We start from the raw sequence: 21,073 nt of genomic DNA, 5'->3' as shown, positions 1-21,073 counted from the left end.
CTATAAAACATTACCTCAATGTTCGATTTCGCTACATAACTCTACTGTACTGTCTCGTGTTGCTTGGCTATTACATAAGAGTTAAGATTTGTAGAATCGCAAATTAGATTTATTTTTTTTATATGAAAAAAAAATTACGAATCACGAAAAGTCGTAGAATAAAAGTTTGATGTACCCGAGTAGTCTTTAGGAGGTTTTGCGTTTGATACCAGAAACCCTTATAGGCAACCAGTAGTGTGCAGGTTTCCTCACGATGTTTGACACTGTTCCTTTGGGATGTCCCTCCCTATTGTCCCAAAATGCGGCAAAATTTTAATTCAACCATATTACCGAACCTAAACTCCATACCAATTAATAACTAAGTAAGCTGCGCCCTTACTTATCGACCTACCTAAAGTGATCCTCGGCATTTGGGATACACGTTGTGATAAATCTGAAGATTTTGCGATTGGCATCTTTGCTTAGCCTATGTAATAAATTCATCTTAATAATTATTTATTCTACTTTTTTATTGAATAAATAGAATAGAATCATTTATTTACAAGATTTACATAGATCTTAAGTCAAATGTAACCAACTTGCATGTATGCGTGCGGCTTCGCGGCTTCGCCCGCGTGAATTTAATAGACAAATCTCAGTATTTTTTTTTATCGCGTTTTTATTTTTATTGTTTCCTAGGTCCTTTCCTATATAATAGGATTAATCGCGCATTGGAAATTCATCTTGAAAGTAAATTCTTATGTAAAAAGACTATCAAAGAATACTTATTAGGTCTTGATTATAATTGTACAGAAAATTTGTTACAGCCTATTACTTAATTTGAGCAATTACATAAATCATTTAAAAACTTTTCTTCTTGTGTTATATATTTGTTTATAGATTGCTTTTCGTTGTTTTATTGTTTTTCTTTATACTTTTACTTTTTAATAACAATATGACACTATGTACACCAAGTGGGGAGAGGCTGGTGTACTGAGATACAAGCTCTGCTTAGTTTAGGCACCAGTCTCTCACAATATTAAATGTAATTTGCAACATATTGTTTACTTTGTTAATGTATTTATAGATTGTAGAGAAAAATAAAGAATTTTGAATTGAATTTTGAATTTAAAATAATTCGGCGTGCGTATTTTTTAATTTCACGATATTTCAGAATCTATTAATCCAATTTATGTGCTATAAAGGACAAAATTTATCTTCGTGAAATTCTCTTGATAATGAAATAATCTCAATACTTACTCAATACTTTTTTATCATAAGTCTAAACGTAATATATCCGAAAATTTTCATTTTTTTTAGTTTTAATGTCGTTTCTATAAAACATTACCTCAATGTTCGATTTCGCTACATAACTCTACTGTACTGTCTCGTGTTGCTTGGCTATTACATAAGAGTTAAGATTTGTAGAATCGCAAATTAGATTTATTTTTTTTATATGAAAAAAAATTACGAATCACGAAAAGTCGTAGAATAAAAGTTTGATGTACCCGAGTAGTCTTTAGGAGGTTTTGCGTTTGATACCAGAAACCCATATATAGGCAACCAGTACTGTGCAGGTTTCCTCACGATGTTTGACACTGTTCCTTTGGGATGTCCCTCCCTATTGCCCCAAAATTTTAATTCAACCATATTACCGAACCTAAACTCCATACCAATTAATAACTAAGTAAGCTGCGCCCTTACTTATCGACCTACCTAAAGTGATACTCGGCATTTGGGATACACGTTGTGATAAATCTGAAGATTTTGCGATTGGCATCTTTGCTTAGCCTGTGTAATAAATTCATCTTAATAATTATTTATTCTACTTTTTTATTGAATAAATAGAATAGAATAGAATCATTTATTTACAAGATTTACATAGATCTTAAGTCAAATGTAACCAACTTGCATGTATGCGTGCGGCTTCGCGGCTTCGCCCGCGTGAATTTAATAGACAAATCTCAGTATTTTTTTTTATCGCGTTTTTATTTTTATTGTTTCCTAGGTCCTTTCCTATATAATAGGATTAATCGCGCATTGGAAATTCATCTTCAAAGTAAATTCTTATGTAAAAAGACTATCAAAGAATACTTATTAGGTCTTGATTATAATTGTACAGAAAATTTGTTACAGCCTATTGCTTAATTTGAGCAATTACATAAATCATTTAAAAACTTTTCTTCTTGTGTTATATATTTGTTTATAGATTGCTTTTCGTTGTTTTATTGTTTTTCTTTATACTTTTACTTTTTAATAACAATATGACACTATGTACACCAAGTGGGGAGAGGCTGGTGTACTGAGATACAAGCTCTGCTTAGTTTAGGCACCAGTCTCTCACAATATTAAATGTAATTTGCAACATATTGTTTACTTTGTTAATGTATTTATAGATTGTAGAGAAAAATAAAGAATTTTGAATTGAATTTTGAATTTAAAATAATTCGGCGTGCGTATTTTTTAATTTCACGATATTTCAGAATCTATTAATCCAATTTATGTGCTATAAAGGACAAAATTTATCTTCGTGAAATTCTCTTGATAATGAAATAATCTCAATACTTACTCAATACTTTTTTATCATAAGGATTAATATGCTTGTGTAATAATAATTGTAAAAATACACCTTTTAATTTACAATACCTTTTTACATATAAAATGTCTTATGATACTTAATTATATAAGATATACTAAAAACCTATATTTTCGTAGTACATTGTGTGCATTCAATGGTAGGGCCAGCGAACGCACGTAATGATTTTCGTTAGCGTTTTTTTTTTTCGGATTTCTTTATAAATGTTGATTGATCTGGATGAATACTAATTTATTTCAAAATAAAAATGCCTATAGCAATCTGCAGCTTTCTAATGGTGAAATAATTTTTGAAATCGGTTTGGTAGCTTCGGAGGTTACCCGCCTCAAACATACAAACTCACAAACGCTTTTTAATATTAGTATGGATTTGTGAGAGAGAAACCATAGCGTGATTTAGAGATTTGAAAGTTTTGGTGGTGGCCATCTATTATCTTTATATTCAAAACAAAAATATAACAAATTTAAGTTGAAAATTGATACCTTCTAATTATATCTATATCAGACTTTCATCGATAAAAAATAAATTGTTTATATTCTGTTTACACCTTTCTACAAAATTTTAAAGTAAATCGGCTCCGTGGATTGTTATTTTCATTTTCGTACAGGACCCTCTTCATTTTCCGGCATTTTTGGTTCATAATTAGTTTTTCAATTATCCTACGGGAACCTGATCATTTACGGAGATGAAATGTATCTAATTTTCCTACAGGACCCTCCTAATTTTCCGGGGTGAAATTCTATAAGATGTTGACCCGGGATTCCGTGGCATTTTTCATTCATAATCAGTTTTTCAATTATCCTACGGGAACCTGACTATTTACCGGGATAAAATGTATCTAAGATGTTAACCCGGTATATAAGGTATCTACTTACCAAATTTCAAGTAAATCGGTCCAGTAGATTTCGAGTGATGCGCGTTCAGACAGACAGACAGACAGACAGACAGATAGACAGACAGACAGACAGACAGACAGACAGACAGACAGACAGACAGACAGACAGACAGACAGACAGACAGACAGACAGACAGACAGACAGACAGACAGACAGACAGACAGACAGACAGACAGACAAACAACAATTTTAAAATATATTTTTTAATATATTCAAAATATATTTTTTACTAGCGACCCAGCCCGGCTTCGCACGGGTGCAATATTATGCATGTTATATACACACAAACCTTCAACTTGAATCACTTTTTCCATTAAAAAACCCGCATCAAAATCCGTTGCGTAGTTTTAAAGATCTAAGCATACATAGGGACCGACAGCAGCAAGCGACTTAGTATTGTACTAGGTAATGATAATCATAATAATACAAAACCTATCTTTTACAATAATCGATTGTATAAAGTTTTACATATTGTTGTCACCTTAATACCCGGGTAATTAGTTACCTGTGCCCTTGGCTTATCAGCGGTATTCTATCGACTTTGGTAACGACATGTCAGCATACAATTAGTGGCTAAACACAGCCGTCCCAAATTATGGTCACTTTGCGGCCCTATGAATTCATTTTATCGATAGCGGGAAGGTGAAGATTTGTCGGCGTTTTTGTCATTTCAAGTTATATGAAAACAAGCGACCCGCCCAGGATTTGCTCGGGGAAAACCATAAAACAACAATAAAAATATTTTCTCTTTATAATATTCGTATGGATAACTATTGTAAATGTTTAATACTCATTAGTCATTAGTCATTAGTCTCATTATTCATTGACATAAGTCTACATACGGAAGTATTATGGTTCATTATCATAACAATATAATTCCTCACGATGTCTTCCTTCACCGGAAGCAAGGTGGTCGATGAAAACTACTATAAAGTCAGATTGGTATACAAACTAGTTTGGCACGAGTAGGATTCGAACCTGGGACCATTCGGTTTAGAAGCTGGCGTCTTTAGCATCACACCACCACCGCTTCAACACTAACTTGTCATACATATATAATAATAAAAAAATTAAAAATCTATTAAACAGATTGTCACTGCGAAAAATATTACTACAAAAGAAAAAGAAATCATAACCCTTCTTTCATAGTCGGTTGAAAGGAAAATTCCATTATGACATGTCACTCTACAAAATCTATTCCCGACACCGCTCTAAAGGTGTAGACACAAATTTTGCGACACTACGCTATCGAGGGCCTTTGAATATGCAAATCTAAGGTGCCTACTCCACTGAAGGACTTATAACACAACTTGGCCCTTAAGCCAGGGGAATAAGGTTCAAAATTATATGTATTTCAAACAACTTCCGTTGGGTAAGATAATATTGACACGAAAAATTCTTTTTTTGTTGAAAATTCCAAGCGGATTATGGTGTTTATTCAAATCGTTATAATGCCGTTACGTGTTTGACAGTAATTAAAAAAAAAAGTTAGGCAAAGAAGAAGGATTCTATGATACATGATATTAAAAAAATAAATGCAAATTTTCGATAATGATGATCATAAGCAGATCATAAAAAATTAAGGTTTCTTTTTTACGCTGACCACGGGCTTCGCGGCTTCACAACCCCGATCGCAACCAGGATCATGCAGAGATAAGAGACCCTAGCTACATCACGTATCATTTTCTTTTTTTTTTTTGTCTCTGAACCGAGAGGTCCCGAGTTCGATCCCCGGTCGGGTTATGATGGAAAATGATCCTTTTCTGATTGGCCCGGGTCTTGGATGTTTATCTATATATGTATTCGTTATAAAATATAGTATAGTTGAGTCAGTATCCCATAACACAAGTCTCGAACTTTGGGGCTAGCTCAATCTGTCATTTGTCTTAATACATTTATATTTTATCTACGGACAAACAAAACACGAAATAAATCGGAGATTACGCGTCATATTACAGATATTCCCTTGTCTCCTTTCGGCTTTACGATAATGGGGTATTTGCGTAAAACGTGCTCACTTCTCCATACTCATGACACGTAATTTTTGGTGTCACATAGTTTTCTGATTTGACAATATTAGATATCTACGTGACAGTAAATATCTGCCAGAAATCTAACACTTGGCCATTTATTTTTGTATTGTTTCTTGATATTTTCATACGTAAAATACATAAAGATCATCACAAATCTGATAACATGATAAAAGCGATATTGTCTAAATTTATTATTTATTTACCCAGCAAGAAATATATACAGTAAAAAAAACTATGAGCCCCAGATTAAGGCGCTATATTTTATTATAATTTCATTACACAGTTGAAAATAATAATGTGATGGAAAAATTCTAGAATCGAGCGGGAATTGAACCCGCGGCCCTGTCTCTAAGAGTACTGTCCCGCATAGACAGGGGCGCGGGTTCAATTCCCGCTCGATACCATAACTTTTTCATAAGTTAAAAAGTATGTGTGACATGTATAACCATTTAAATACTCACAGTTGACACATGCCAAATAGACATCCCCACTCCTATTTAGATAACGGCCAATCATGATTCAGAATAGCTTGTTTAAAAATTCTATTTCACACTGACTGGAATGTATAACTTACCCCTATGTGCACCCAATGTCCTTCTCCATACTTAAAACTATATTTATGCAAACATTTCAAGAAGATCGGCTGAGTAGATATAGCGTGAAGAGGTAACAAACAAATTTACTTTCGCATTTATAATACTAACACAGGTTTACCGCTAACTATTGTTAAGAATTCGTTGAAAAATTGACGATTAAATTTAAAGATACGGCTCTGATTTCACGACCGGCGGTATGCCCGATATCACCGATCTTTAGGAGTTATATTGTTGCCCCCAGCTTTCTCTTTGTAGATATATAGAAACACATTTCGGAACTTGTTTCACCGTACTTGGCTTAAACAAGTGGCGAACAACTTTTATTACATTAACCTGGTGTCCTAGATAAGCGATAAACGCGGTAAAGCAGCGCGACGCGCCAACATTATTTATATGGATGTATTTACTTGCGGCGTGTTGTCGCCTTCCAACCGGGCAAAAATACTTATTGTTGAAAATAATATATAATTAAAAAAAAAATAAAACACACAATTTGTCTATAGTAAAACATATGAATCTAAAATTTATGTTAGTATTAATATTTAATAAGTTCTATGTTAGTATTTGATAAATACAAAAAAATGAATAAATAAATCACTAAATACTAACAACGATGTTCAATCCATAGAACGGCAGAATCACGACAGCGTCGTGCTTCGTTCCGTCTCTCACCTAGGACAGGCTCAAAACACACGTTTACTGAATTACGTTACTGGCTAACTTGTGTGACGTATGTGTCGATATTAACTTGAAATGTTACTTGTATACTGTTGGAGTTCCTAACTGATTGTTATGTCTGTTTAAATTGCAAGTCAAAATGAGGGTAGAGCGACATTTCTAATGTTAAAAGCTTTTTGTTTTCAGTGTACTGTAGCATGCCAATTTGTCATGGAATTTCAAATTAAGGCTGATAACCATACCTAATAAGAAAAATTGTTTCCAGTATTGAAGACATATTAAAAATAAATTAATCCTATAAAACTTATTGGCCATTTGAAAACACAGAATTCGAATTTCAAATCAAGGCTTGTAGAAATTCAGTACGCGTTTTCTCTGGAGTAACGGGATTGCCCTATAAAGACGCGACGTGGCCGCCTCTCTAATTATAATCCGTTAATTGTGAAAAATCACGACTCCGCCAACCGTCCCCTTTGGGGATAGGTTCATTTGTTTCGGTCGGGTTTCTTTTTCGCCCGTAGTTGGGATAATAGCGGCTAAGTAATTATTAATAGTGAGGCGAAAGAGAAAGCAAGGAGCTCAAATTTTTTTTCTCGTCTATGCTACTGCTTTCAAAGTGAGTTCTATAGTAAACTTGAAGTTGTTTTTCTTCAGAAATGCTACCATTTAATACGTGTCATGAGAGTCAAATTTAAAGTTAAACAATCTTACGAATCGACCAGAAGCTAACAAAAGGCCGCAACTGAAACACCCGAAAAGTATAACATTACACAATAATTATAATTAGATTTTCACATAAAGGAAACAATTATTCCGTATAGAGTTAACTCGACCGTAACACTTTCGACCTTGGAATACTTTCAGCAAATTAAAAATTCTCATTGCGCAGGGCGACCCTCGTAGGGTGAGTGGGCTGGACGTATGGGCTACGGACTGTCCAGAAATTGACTTTTGAAAAAGTCCGCAGTGTTCTTCTAAAGTTCAGGAGGGCGATTCTCACGCAAAAGAAGTTTACTTCATCAATTTTTCCCATTTTTTTTCGGTTGTTTTATGCAAATTTACAAACGAAAAAGTTCGATCGATCGATGCATTAGCTCGATCTTTTTGACGTAGATTTTTTGTAAATGCGGAAGCAATGCCTTCAGAAAAAAATTGAGAAAACTGATGAAGTGAACTGAACGATTGCGTGTAAATCGGACTCCTGGACTTCATCACAACTGGTCTAATAAAAATTAATTAACATTTAACTTGAAGTTTCATGAAGAATATAAGAACAATGTTTAAGCCTAATTGGGCAGCTAGCGAGCGAGATGGCGAGCGAGACGAAGCGAGATGAAGTATAAGCTAGGCCAGCGGTTCTCAAAATGTAAATGTGTAGTTTTTAACAGTTAATATGATTTTAAATTCATTATTTTTTATTTTGTTAACATCGCATCTACGCTGCTTATACGTTTGTAATGGAGAATATATAACTAGATTACGTATTGTTATACATAATGTAAACTGTGTATTTATCTCTGCAACAATTGTTGACAAGTTTAATAAAATAATAATAATAACATTTCGTTGTATGTCTGTCTGATCATACAAAACCAATATGAACGCAACCTTCCAGGGGCAAATAACGAATTTCTATAGGTTATTTACATCTAACCAAATGATGAGATGTAAACAACCTATGATATATAAATTCGGAACCCCCCGCTCTAGTGGAGACCAGGCTTACACAGAGATTCAATCGATCAATATATAAAGACAAATCACTCAGATTGAGTTAGCTTCAAGGTTCGAAATTTATGTAAATGAACGACACTATATTCTATATGATATACATATAAACATCCAAGACCCAGGTCAATCTGAAAAAGATCATTTTCCATGTTGACCTGACCAAGAATCGAACCTCGGACCTCCGGTGTAGAAGTCCGGCGTGATGACAGTTAGGCCACGGAGTTTGCCAAAAATCAATCAATCAAATAGTTTGTGAGAACAGGTACATATAGATAGTATAATGTCTCTGTTTACTGACTGTCAGGCGTACAAAATAAACTAGACCAGTTTCAGTCCAGTCCATTTCAGGGTGCGCATCATTCAATGCCGTAGGGCCCGTCTAACAAATGGTGAGCTACACTATGAATACAAATTTTTGTTAGGATTATCCCGTGTTTACCTGCCGACCGGCAAGTGGGTCACAATTTTGTCTCTCAAAAGAGTTTGGAAGGGATGTTTTTAATCATCTAAGGCAATAGGGTTGTTACAAGTTTGGAATTAAGGAAAATTATTATTAGCAAGTCGCTGTGTTGAAGAATATATAAAGAATTTATTATATTATGACATGGTGCTTGCTTGTGAACTATCTCTGAATGTCATACGGGCTAGGCTATAGTTTTATAATCACATCTGGAGGAAAAATATACACATACATACCCTACTAGAGACGATATATTTCATTGAAGTTTGTTGACTTCACTGGAAAGAAATATTTTTCCTAAACAATTAATACATTATAATAATTGTCTTATACATGATTAAAAGTATTAATTACTAGCTTCGCCCCGGAACTTCGCTCCCGTGGGAATTTCGGGATAAAAAGTGGGTCCTATGTGTTATTCCAGGTTAGATTCTACCCGTGTACCAAATTTCGCGTGAAAGAGTAACAAACACACATAGACACATCCAAACAACCTCACAAACATTCGCTTCAGTACATTAATTAGTAAGATTAACTTCTATTGTCCCAATGCTGAGCAAATATCTACATCCTCTTCCATACTTGTCATTGTTTTTATGTAATCAATAAAAAAAAGCTTGGTTTCAATCTCACTCATTCTATTTTACAAAAATGTTTACTTTTCTACATATACAGCAAAATTTATTGAAAGTATGAAACCTACGATACTACCGAACAAGCCTGATTTCTTTCCACAATTTGCCTCTATACTAATATTAGAATAAGAGAGAGAATAGTGAATATTAAAATTTGCGCTGCTGTATTTGTGTTTTTTTTGTAATTTTTCTCACTTACCTATACGTTCCAGCTATTTTTGAAATATAATGACTTACCTGTAAAAAATATAAAATTAATTAATTAGCAAAATGTACATACACACAAAAATAACGAATGATGTCGTCATTTTCAATCCTAAAATCAAAGAATGCTCTCCTATAATTATTTAAACATTTACTTACAAAAGATGTTAAAATAGAATAATTAAAAAATGGACAACACTCAGCAGCTCTAAGCTTATTATTGTGGGTCCAACTATTTTTTAAATTTCCTAATTTACTCCTGAAGACCACCCTAATTTGAAAAAGCCCTAAAAATGACCACAGATAAATAAAAACATAAGACTAATAAAAACATAACACTACGGAGGTGAAAAAAAACCCGTGTAATTGAATTCAAATAACTTCCAATACAAAAATGTTTGCTCGCTCACCTCACACAAAAGCGGGACTAATTTTATGCTGACATCCCAATAGGGAATATTGTTGAAAGGCATAATATTCGGGACAAATGTTTGTCTTTTTCATAACAAATATTTGTGGAATTCTGAAAACGGGGAGCCACTCAGCTCTTCAAATAGATAAAGCGAAAAACTTGGCCGGATATTATTATAAATAACAAGTGCCGAAGTGTTTATATACACTTTCAAAAGATCGTCGTTTTTTAAGGTAAATAAAAAAAATCCTGGGTCTTCTTCTTCTTCATAGTCGTATTCCTTACGGCTGAGGGTCGTGGTAATCATGAAATTAAACACACACAACAACTGTCTCTACAACTTTTGGCTCTGGATCACCACAAATTAAAAAAACCAGTATCATTCATCACGTTACTAGAATGGACTCATTTTGCATTGATTGTGAACTACGAATTGTAATAAAAGCAAGGAAACATTCAATCACAGTCATTACTCAAATAGTCTGAAAGAAATGTAGGTCAAAAACGATTAAAAAAAGTCGATTCCGACATCTTTCGGATATTTAAAAAGATAGAACGCACAGATATCTGCAGTAATCTGTTTAGAGATCGATACCATCAGGTAGCAACAAGTGCTTAATATGTTCCACTGAAAAATGTGCTTTACTACTCTGAAATTAAAGGTTCCAATCGAAAAAACCCGAAACAACATCAAGCAAATTTGAAACTTAAAAAAGAACTTCTTAAAGTCGAATTTGAAAAAAATCGTGTACAATCAATGAGGACATTTGCTGACGGAAACTGTAATTACTCCTCAACTGGTTATTACCATTACGAATCGGTTTTATTCGGTTCAATCCAGATATTTCCTGTTACCGGCCTCCGTTTGCGACTTTTATAACGATCGGGGGGCTAATTGGCCTATATTTTCGTATCGATAAGCAAATCGTAGGGAAAGAACGTTTATTTTTTGGAAATTGAATTTCTAATTTGATGTAAATGAACATCTGCTGTGTTTTGCAATTTGAATTCGTTAAATATTGTTATTGTATTCAGTTGATTTGAGTGATGCTTCTAATCTTATTTATGTCAACTAATATAGATTAGCACGAGTTTTTGGGAATCGTATCGACATCAGTCAAACTATAACACCTCGATTGTACGTAAAATGAACTACTCATATTCCATAGTAAATTTGACATTGCCGATACGGTTCGTGCTAGCCTTGAAGAATTAATTTAAAATTTTATTTTACAATAATCAAAAAATCTTAGCTCATGAACAGTTCCAAATCGAAATGGCTCAAATAACAAGAAAGTTAATTGATTATCCTAAATTTGAAAACTCACTCGCCTTAGCCGATGTCCACGGAACAAACTAAATAATGTTTAAAATATACGATGTCGCAAATTACGTGGCGATACTATTTATGTTAATTAAACACATAAAGATCGCCCTGTGAATGAGTTCTGACACGCTACCATTTGTGCCATGGTAAAATAACAGTAGGTAAAGTCTGTTTCAGGATATAATTTAAGAGCGATTGTAAAACTTCTCTCAATAAATAAATAAAAAATTCGTGGACTTTTCTGAAGAATATACGATCAATAACAGTGTACAGAATTATTTATATCACGTTTACATATAGTTGCAAGTTACCCTTATGTTAAAAATAATATACTATTATATTTCTAGACAAGAAATGCTTGCTGACTTGGTGATAAATAAATACTTGCTATTGTTTTTTGAGAAGGAGATAGGGTACCTTTTATCCCGGAAAAGTAAATGTTCCCGAGGGCAAAGCCGCGTGCTAAATCTAGTAAAAAATAAAACAGAAAAGTAAGGAAATACGTTAGGTATATTGAATGTTTTAGATAAATGTTTATCCTTTCGTATAGCTGTTGCTTTACAATTATAAGAAATCGTACTGTCATTATTAAATTGACACATTGTATTTCTTTTTCTGAAACATTATATTTTAAGTTAACCTTCTGAACGATGTACTATGTTACAGCTTTTATAGCAGCAATATTGTTGGGGTCATTTTTAATTTCAATGCAGTAAATATCCACCGTGATTAATTTAAGACTGGTAAGATTAAACGTTTAAAAAAGTACATTTTTTTAAAGACATGCACTGTTTGGACTTGTATGTGTAAAATTGAAGAATTTTCGATTCGACACGACATTGGAGTCAGAAACTTAGCGGCAGAGACCACTCCGACGTTCAACGGCTGAGGAAGCAACCGGGAATACGCTCAGATGGGAGAAGTTCACAAATAACCAAAATCCCGGGACGCATCTACTTTCCTATAACTCCGATATGAGTATTATATCCAAACTACTATAACATTTAATGTCTTCAAAGTTAACTGTATGGTCTTGAAATGTCACAGGTTCATGAATAATACACAGGTTGACTGAACTGTTTATGTCTATAACGTAAACTGCATATTTACATGAAATATTCATTGATTTGTTCAAGAAATTCCCAGACGTTGCATCCATAGATTACAAGTTTGATATACGTTTATGTTTGGTTATTTTTAGTTGTTTTTCTTTAGCGAAAGTATATTTAAAATACGTAGAAGTTGACGTTATTCTATGACTAAAGGTCTTAAAAGAGAGTGTTATGGCGAAACTGGCCGAAGCTACTTTTGTGGGAAAAATTTATACATAAGCAGAGACCACGGAACTTTGTAACAAGGCCCGAAACGACTGAGAAATAAAAAAGGTATGTGCGCGTTTAATATCTGTCATTTAGTTTATAATACATAAAGCACCCGAAGAATATAGGTCCGGCTTCTTCTTTGCATGTCGACGCTTTCCATCGATATCAAATCTATATTTTGACAAGTGATTTAGATTGCCACGACATAGCGTTGCCGCTGGTTCGATTATGATATTGGGCCGGCTATACATTGTAATTAATTAAGGGAATCTAAAAAGAGTTCGGTATTGTATTCATCTAGTGTCACTAAAGCGAAAATGAAGTTAAAAATATGACATCATCAAAGAAGAAAACGAGCCCACGAAACGAATTTGCATGCCATCTTGATGGCGAGACATGTTGCTCCACATGTTGGAAACACATAAATAAATCATTTCATTTCACGTATAGATAAATAACAGTAAGTTACCTTCAGGAAATACGCTACTGTATGGAATAGCAGATAATGGTGTTGAAACTCGCCATGCATAGGCTCGCATAGCCGTGGCCTACTTTGAACATAAATGCACAATACACACACACATACAGGCGATATAAAACTAAATGACTTCGCGTTTTTAGCCCAAACGTTTTTGTATAAAACGATTATGCCCGAGGCTTTTAGAAAACTAAATTAAATCTGCTTCAGTATATTTGAAGACTGCTATGGATGAGTAATATAAGTATTTCAGTAAGTAGCGGAAGATATTATAGCCAAAGTCACTCAAGGCATTATTAGACAAAGATTAAATTTGATGTTTTGAAGAATTGATTTGATGTTATACTTAATTCTTATATACACGCATTAGTAACTACTATCAAGCAGCTATATTGACTCAATATTAACGGAATCAACACCCAGTCAGTGCCATTTACTAAATCTTTATGTAGTTCTGTGCTTTCGATTTATTTACAAATGGAGTGATTAATTTCAATCCACATTCAGTACATTAAATCACTCTGATTAAGAGCACCAACAACGTCAAAGTTGAGAGATTCGACGCTCACGCCGCATTAGGCGGGAAATGAAAACGCACAGCGCCTAAATAGGCCGACGCGAATACATTAACGAAATAAAACGGCAACTTTCCTAATTAATGTAATACAATACTCGCAAAGTCTACTAATGGCCAACTTTAGAGCGGGGGATTGAAAATGTTCCCGCTTTCACTTGATAAACAGACTTGGGATTTCGTAATATCACTTTCAATTTTGCATTTCCACATGGCTCATATTTGTTAGGACCAGTGCTTCGGATATTTCCGAACATTTTGAATGTCTGTGGCAACTGACGTAGCATTCAGGTTTAATTGTGTTGGGACATGCAGGAACTACATGTGTCATAGTCTTGGTGTAGCACATGGAGAACTGGAGATCATAACTCTAGCAAGAGTTTAGATTAATATTTAGTTACATTTGCCAATTTGTAACGGGAAATAAAGTACCTATTAAATATTTACACTAAACAGAAACTACGTATAAAACAAAAACAAAGATGTAAGCACGTAACGCCTTCTGATAAAACGTAGTTCAGAAAACTTGTACAAAGCTGGGATCAATTGAATTTCGAGCTCTGAATTGGCTAGGTAAGAAAAATTCGAGAGCTCAGCACAACTTCTTAACTTCAATATTAGTTAAGTAATTGAAGTTCACAAGAAAATTGTGTAAGTAGTAGAAGTTGCGTCACAAATTGGTTTATAGCTTCTGATGAAGAACCATTTTAGAATTAGTCCTAAAAAAGTTTTATGCCGTTTATTGGAAGTTACGTAAATACTTTCAAATGTGGAAAAGATGGCCATATGAATTTAAAACTCTTTAAACGGCCAAGCCCACTCCATTGGCAAACTGTTATCACCACATATTTTTTTGCTATATATTTTTATATTGGACAAATTTAAAATTATATTACATCTAATCTAAATAATATTCTATCTACATGTATTGAAGAAATCATACCTGTAGCGTAAGCCGGTTCAAGATCGTCCTCATCATCAGTCTGATGTCTACTCGACGCGTGCGAGTGCGAATGATGCGGCACACCAACGTGCACCGGCTGGATCGGCTGCTCGTAATGTTTGTGATGATCCACGTACACTCTATGGTGGTGCGGACACGGCGTCGGCGGCAAGTAGTCCGCCAACGTTCCACCACGGGTCAAAGTAGATCCCGCACTTAACGTTCCACCTCCCGAACACGAGGCTAACGCACTCCGCACTGACCCCAGGTCTAATGATGGTCTTCTTGATAACTCTCCATAGCTTTCCCCGAATAAAGCGCTCGCTGGTACCGCGTGCCGCACTTCGTGGTGGTGAGAGTGACCCCCGTTTGATGAAGAATGTGGGGAAGCCGAATGATCTCTGCTATCTCTAGATGTGGATGCCGTATGGATTATACTCTCATCATGTGTCTCCATTACTTCTCTTGCGGTTGGAGGATTTGGATGCTGGTGTACTGCTGATGTCCCGGCTCTGCGTGGGCTGCGACCGCGGTCCGGCAGCACAGACGATGCTGACCAATATCCCCACGCCATTTTTAAATTTTTATATCACTTATGTCCATACACGGAAGACTTTAAAACTGTTGATCCTGTGGAAGTATCAGAGATTGTACGCCGCGAGTTGAAGTGGGTTTAGTGTGTCAGGTCGGGTAAGCCGAGCGTGTGGCCGGCGAGGTTGAGGGGGGAGCGTAAGGGGCGAGGGTGACAATTGTGTAAACGAACCTAATCTCCTTTGACGTAGCCGCCGGCGGCCGGAGACAAAGCTTCGTGACCGCATCACAATTTAAAAGGTAACAGATGAGAATGTTGATATCACACACTCATACCGCAATATAAACATACCGAAATTTGAGTGGATGGCTGTATCTCATTGCCTGCGAAAAGATTTGATAGTGAAAAGTGAATTGCAAAATCTTACTACGGGCCTGTGACCGAGATTGAAGAAACGCATTAAAAAGAAACGTACTGCTTCGACCACTTTTTCCATTGGTACATTTGAATCAAGGATTCATCTATTGCAAAAACCATCTCACCATAGTGGAACTTAGTCCACTTGGTCATTGTCAACCATCGAGACATGATGTATTAACAAACATAAACAGCATAACTGAAAATCAGTATTTCTGTACTAAGGTGCAGAGTGTTTCGCTGAGTTATAAAGCCTTTTTGCCTCGCTGCAGCACACCAACACACACCTTTGTTTAATTTTATGTTTTTTTTTTCTTATAAAACTTGTCTGTTATTTCTTTGGTGTCTGTGGCAAATCAAATAAACGAATTATTAATCTATCTATAATATAGCTAGAAGCAGGCTTCCACAAAAAAGTATAAAAAACTATTTTCGCATGTTTGTTACGTTTATTGTTCTTTAACCTTTTTAGGTCGTTTAAGGAAAACTGCTGTTATTGCTATAACTGCGGAAAATTCAAGTATTCGGTTTCCACCCTTTTGCCATTCTGTTTGGTACTATCGTTTGACTGGCAGTGAGGATCGAACCCGGGACCTCTCGGTTCAGTGGCAAGAACTATTATGTTTGAGCAAATAAACGTTTTTCCTTCTAGATATGATTTAAATTGACAGTTAACCTTCTGTAACATCTTTATTCCATAATCCCATGCCAAGCGCACGTGCTCTCCAAATGTTTTGATAAGAGTCACTTGCTATCATTCCATCATCACTAGAAATGAAAATCTTTATGTTGTTTCTGCTATGTACAATTTTGATAAAATTTAATTCAATATTTAGGGCTCGTTTGTCCGCTTCCTGATAAAAGTATCTGATAGTCTATATGTAACATATCAAACAAGTATCATTAAGAATTATATTCACAAGTGTTGAATAGGGCTTACTGGCAAATATACTTTAGATTTATGTAGTAGTTAGTTTATCAGTAAGATTACAATATGATATTTTGTTAGAAAATAATTAAAAAGTCCTTGCTCTTGCTTTTTTAACTTATGTGATCCGTGCGGCTTAATTTTCGTTTAACTTATAAATTACATAGAACAAAGATTTAATAAAGATGTAATTAAAAATCACAGATTACATCGTTGTTCAGCAAGCAGTGTACGCGCTTGGATAAATCTGGTTAAAACCGGGCTCAGCGAGTTTCATTTAATATCTCATTGCGTCGATACCATCGCGTCGGGGATTCGAGGGCCCGCACCCGGGCCGGGCCCACTAAATGAGATGGAAACGAGATATAAACGATAAATATAAACAGACTCGAAGATTATAATGCCAGTAGTTTGTAGCATTTGGAGAAATCACTATATACATAGAAATTTGACGTGAATAACTGTCATTGAAGGTCTAATATCTGAATTGCTTTCACTTTGATAATACAAAATGTTTCGAATATAATGTAAATATAGTATTCCTAACGGATCGCGTCATTATGTGGAATGTAACGTCGAGATTTTCCTGGCAATATTAATGGAGTGACTTGACATTGACTTCTCAATTTCATACAGTAGCTGATAAATTATCAAATTGTTATACACTTTATTTCCTCACAAAGTTTATTTTCACACTTACTAACATATGTCAGATTGGTATTCAAATTCATGTAACGTGAGTAGACCTCGTATCTAGGACTTCACAGGTCTTAGCCACTGGGTAACCACTATCACTTCGCCACAGATCTCAAACAAGACATGATAACATATATAATGACGAAATTAAATGCCGTAGCAAACGATGTAGCTTCTTTGAAACACATATATCATGCTCAAGATAATTCTTTGAAAGAACTGTTACTCGAGTCTCGAAATAGAAGGTTAAGAAAGGCTCAATTTAAAAATAACTGACCCGAAACGGATGAAGTTTCGAAGCCTAGACAAGTAGTAAATAATTTCGCGCTATATTTCAAGTTTCGCTTCGACAACCCGGCCATTGCTTTATGGGTCGGAAACGATGGTGATACAAGCTGACGTATATATGAGTAAAGCTAATATCAATATCATACTATCGGATGATGACTTCCGTGGCCTAATGGTCGTCATGCCGGACTGCTACACTTCGGGTTCGATCTGATGATCGATGGAAAGTGATTTTCTTTTTTCAGATTGACCTGTGTCGTCTAGTTCAACTATATTATGTATATGTATATAGAAAATAGTAACGTTGAGTTAGTATCCCATAACACAAGTCCCGGACTTACTTTGGGACTAACTCAATCTGTGTAACTTGTCCCTATATATTTAATAATAAATCTATTGGTGGTACTACTGTTAACAGAAAAAACAAGCAGTACTCAATGGCCTCTACACAGGTAAGAAACGAAATATACCACGGATTTTTTTTTATCTGAATAGTTTTTGAGTAGCAAATTGCAGAAATATATGTGACTGAAAATCGACCATAAGGTACCTTTACCCGTGAAATATAAGGGTGATCGTCTTAAGATATGGTGTAGCCATGCCACCTAATTAGGAAGTACACTTTATGCGAGCCATGAATAAAAGCGATCGATGCAACTGGCGCAGTTTTCAATGTAAAATCGTTTTAAACCCCAACAAATAAGTATATTTTCATACTAAACCACATCCATACTAGTATTATAAATGTGAAAGGGTGTTTGTTGGGTTGTCTTTTTTCAGATTTAGAGATAACAGAGTGGGACTACTGAAAAAAGTACTTCTTCGTGGTCCACAATCGGTTGGACAATCGATACAAGTTATATGGTCTTGTAGTACCTATAATTAGTTTGACATTCTATTTGAACCATGGGTTACGAAAGAAAAATCACTGCGCTTTTATTAAAAAAAAAATGTTTCAATTATTCGATTGGAACAATAAAACCTTTAAATTTTTTAAAATGTTTATGTTGAAATGCAATTCCGATTTCAAATTGTAAAAAAGCAATCCGATTAAAAAAAATAACAGTAGAAACTCAGGCGATTCCACGAAGTTATTGATAAAATAACAGATGAATAAATTCAATATTCCCATTTACTTTGCAGCCGGACTAATGTAATTGGAGCGAGCGGAGATGGGTGTCTTCCAGGTTTGTTACAAAATGTCTTGCTTCTTCCTATTTTATTTTTTAATATGGAAACGAAATTGTATTGTAAAATGAATACTTATTTTCAATTCTACTAATATTATTAATTCCAAAGTATCTACGACCTCGAATATAACATGGAACTTTTACCCCAAAATTATGGGAAGGTTTAAAGTTTAAATTGACATTATATACAGTTCGTTCGTTCGTTCGTTTGAAATCTTTAAATCTGTAGTAGTCAATAAGTCATGACAGATTTATTTAGGCAACTTGAATAAAATCTAACATCAGTGTTAATACTAATAATGAAATAACATAGTCGAAAAAAATATTTTGTATCTATCCGGTAAGAAGCCCAATATCGGGGGAAAATAAAAGAACGCCGAGCGGTTTAAAATATAAAATGGTGCAACACAAAGTACTATGGGACAAGTAAGAATTTGTAGATTCTTATTTGAGTCGTCGTTACTGTCGTTACATTTGTGTGTTTTTTTATTTATCGCTTGGACGCCGAGTATTTGAATTGAAATATTTTCCAATTCTTTTTTTTCTTGTTTTTCTTTTTTTGCTTTACAAGGAAATGTAATTTTTGACACAAGCTTTTATTGTGGTCAGAAAGATCTCATTGCATTCGACACGTATCCAATATTATCAGTGCAGTATACCATTGAGGAGTTCCTTCACTATGGCACACCATCTAGCCGTGCAGATCATAATAATGCATTGTCATCCATACTAAACGTATATACAGAATTTCACCGCAATTGGTTGAAAATATTCCCTTCAAAATTGAGTTCGAATATTCTTACATATTAGACACATTGTAAGTTAAATATTTAAAATATTAGTATTTATATTTCAAGCTGATAGGTGTTAGTATGGATAATTAGAAATTCAAAGGTTTTCAAATTTTTTAAAAACTGTTCAAACAGTAATTCTGTTTAATGTAAAATTCGATTTATGTATGCCACATTTATTATGGTTTTTACCATAATAGCGCTTGTAACGCAGCCGTAACATAATACAAAAGCCGCAGCTTGTAATGTAGCCGACAATACCGAAAAAAAAAATACAGTGAAAAGACTAGAAAAGACATACAAAAGCCTCCTCAGTCTCCATCACTACATTACTTTAAACTTGATACTGGCAAAGGCCTGAGTACGTTCTGAAGGAAACTTATTTCATTACGCGCCTCTTTCAAGGCATTGTCGAGTTCCTTTACAGCCCATGCTGCATCTTAGGGCGTGTTCATATAGCACCAGACAAATATTACGGTTCTATTACATTTTTATTACATATATACATTTTTATGCAGGATGACTTTTTATACATTGGCAATATTATGACTATATATGCTCAGTCCATGATTCTGAACAACTTTTAGTATTGGAGTAACTCCGATGTCTCGAAAAAGAAATCAGTGTTCTATACGAAATTAAATACCTAAGTTGTGGATCAGCTGATTTTCTTTTCACGATTTCAAGGTTGCTTCCATACGTTGTTCAGTACCATGGACCGAACTTGTTCAGTAGCATGTATATAAAATAATGCTAATGTTTAAGAAATCACCCTGTATAAGGAGCGTAGGATATCCGGCAGCTAGATAGGTCGACGATGTGAAGGAAATTGCTGGCAACAACTGGAGGAATGCCCAGGACAGATATAGCTGGCGTGGACGGAAGGAGGTCTATGCATAGCATATTATTTTAGGTTTTGAAAATAGAAGAGTTGGGAGTATTATGTCGCTTAATACGATGACGTTGTAACAACCTCTAATCTAATCTGTAATATTTTTGAAAGACCTATCCAACATAACCTACAATACTATAGGTAAAATAAAAAATCATTCTCACCTCATGTGTCTCATGAACATGGGTACCTTATCTGTACAACTACGGAAGCCTAAAAACGGCACATATGTTTGACCTCTGGTCCACAAGTGATTTAATAAAGATCGGTTCAGCGATTTAGCCGTGAAAGCGTATCAGATAGTCGGCAATTTTAGTGTACGACATTTATAATATTAGTAAGGGAACAGGATAATTTTGTTTTCGTGCAAAATATCACCATATGGTGCCGACACGAATACTTAGATGTGAGCCAGATTCCCTTAACATCGTACAGGTTTAATAAATTTGCTTGTAAATGTTTTTATGATTCAGCG

At 34.7% G+C, this 21,073-nt stretch overlaps 3 protein-coding genes across 3 annotated transcripts in view; all 3 read right to left on the bottom strand.

The window, feature by feature from the left end:
- Positions 1 to 21,073, bottom strand: part of LOC135309842 (atypical protein kinase C-like) — a 137,437-nt gene that overhangs the window by 40,774 nt on the left and 75,590 nt on the right. The window lies entirely within an intron of this gene.
- Positions 1 to 21,073, bottom strand: part of LOC128675107 (atypical protein kinase C) — a 182,766-nt gene that overhangs the window by 96,262 nt on the left and 65,431 nt on the right. The gene's annotated exons all lie outside the window — the stretch shown is intronic.
- Positions 1 to 21,073, bottom strand: part of LOC135309841 (uncharacterized) — a 42,187-nt gene that overhangs the window by 10,313 nt on the left and 10,801 nt on the right. The window contains exon 2 of the mRNA XM_064436349.1: positions 14,865 to 15,494. Within this exon, the coding sequence (XP_064292419.1) occupies positions 14,865 to 15,438 (574 nt within the window). The 5' untranslated portion in view covers positions 15,439 to 15,494. The remainder of the gene's footprint in view (positions 1 to 14,864; positions 15,495 to 21,073) is intronic.

Source organism: Plodia interpunctella, chromosome 14, assembly GCF_027563975.2.
Source record: "Plodia interpunctella isolate USDA-ARS_2022_Savannah chromosome 14, ilPloInte3.2, whole genome shotgun sequence".
Taxonomy (NCBI): Eukaryota; Metazoa; Arthropoda; class Insecta; order Lepidoptera; family Pyralidae; genus Plodia; species Plodia interpunctella.
This window is presented reverse-complemented; position numbering and strand designations above follow the sequence as displayed.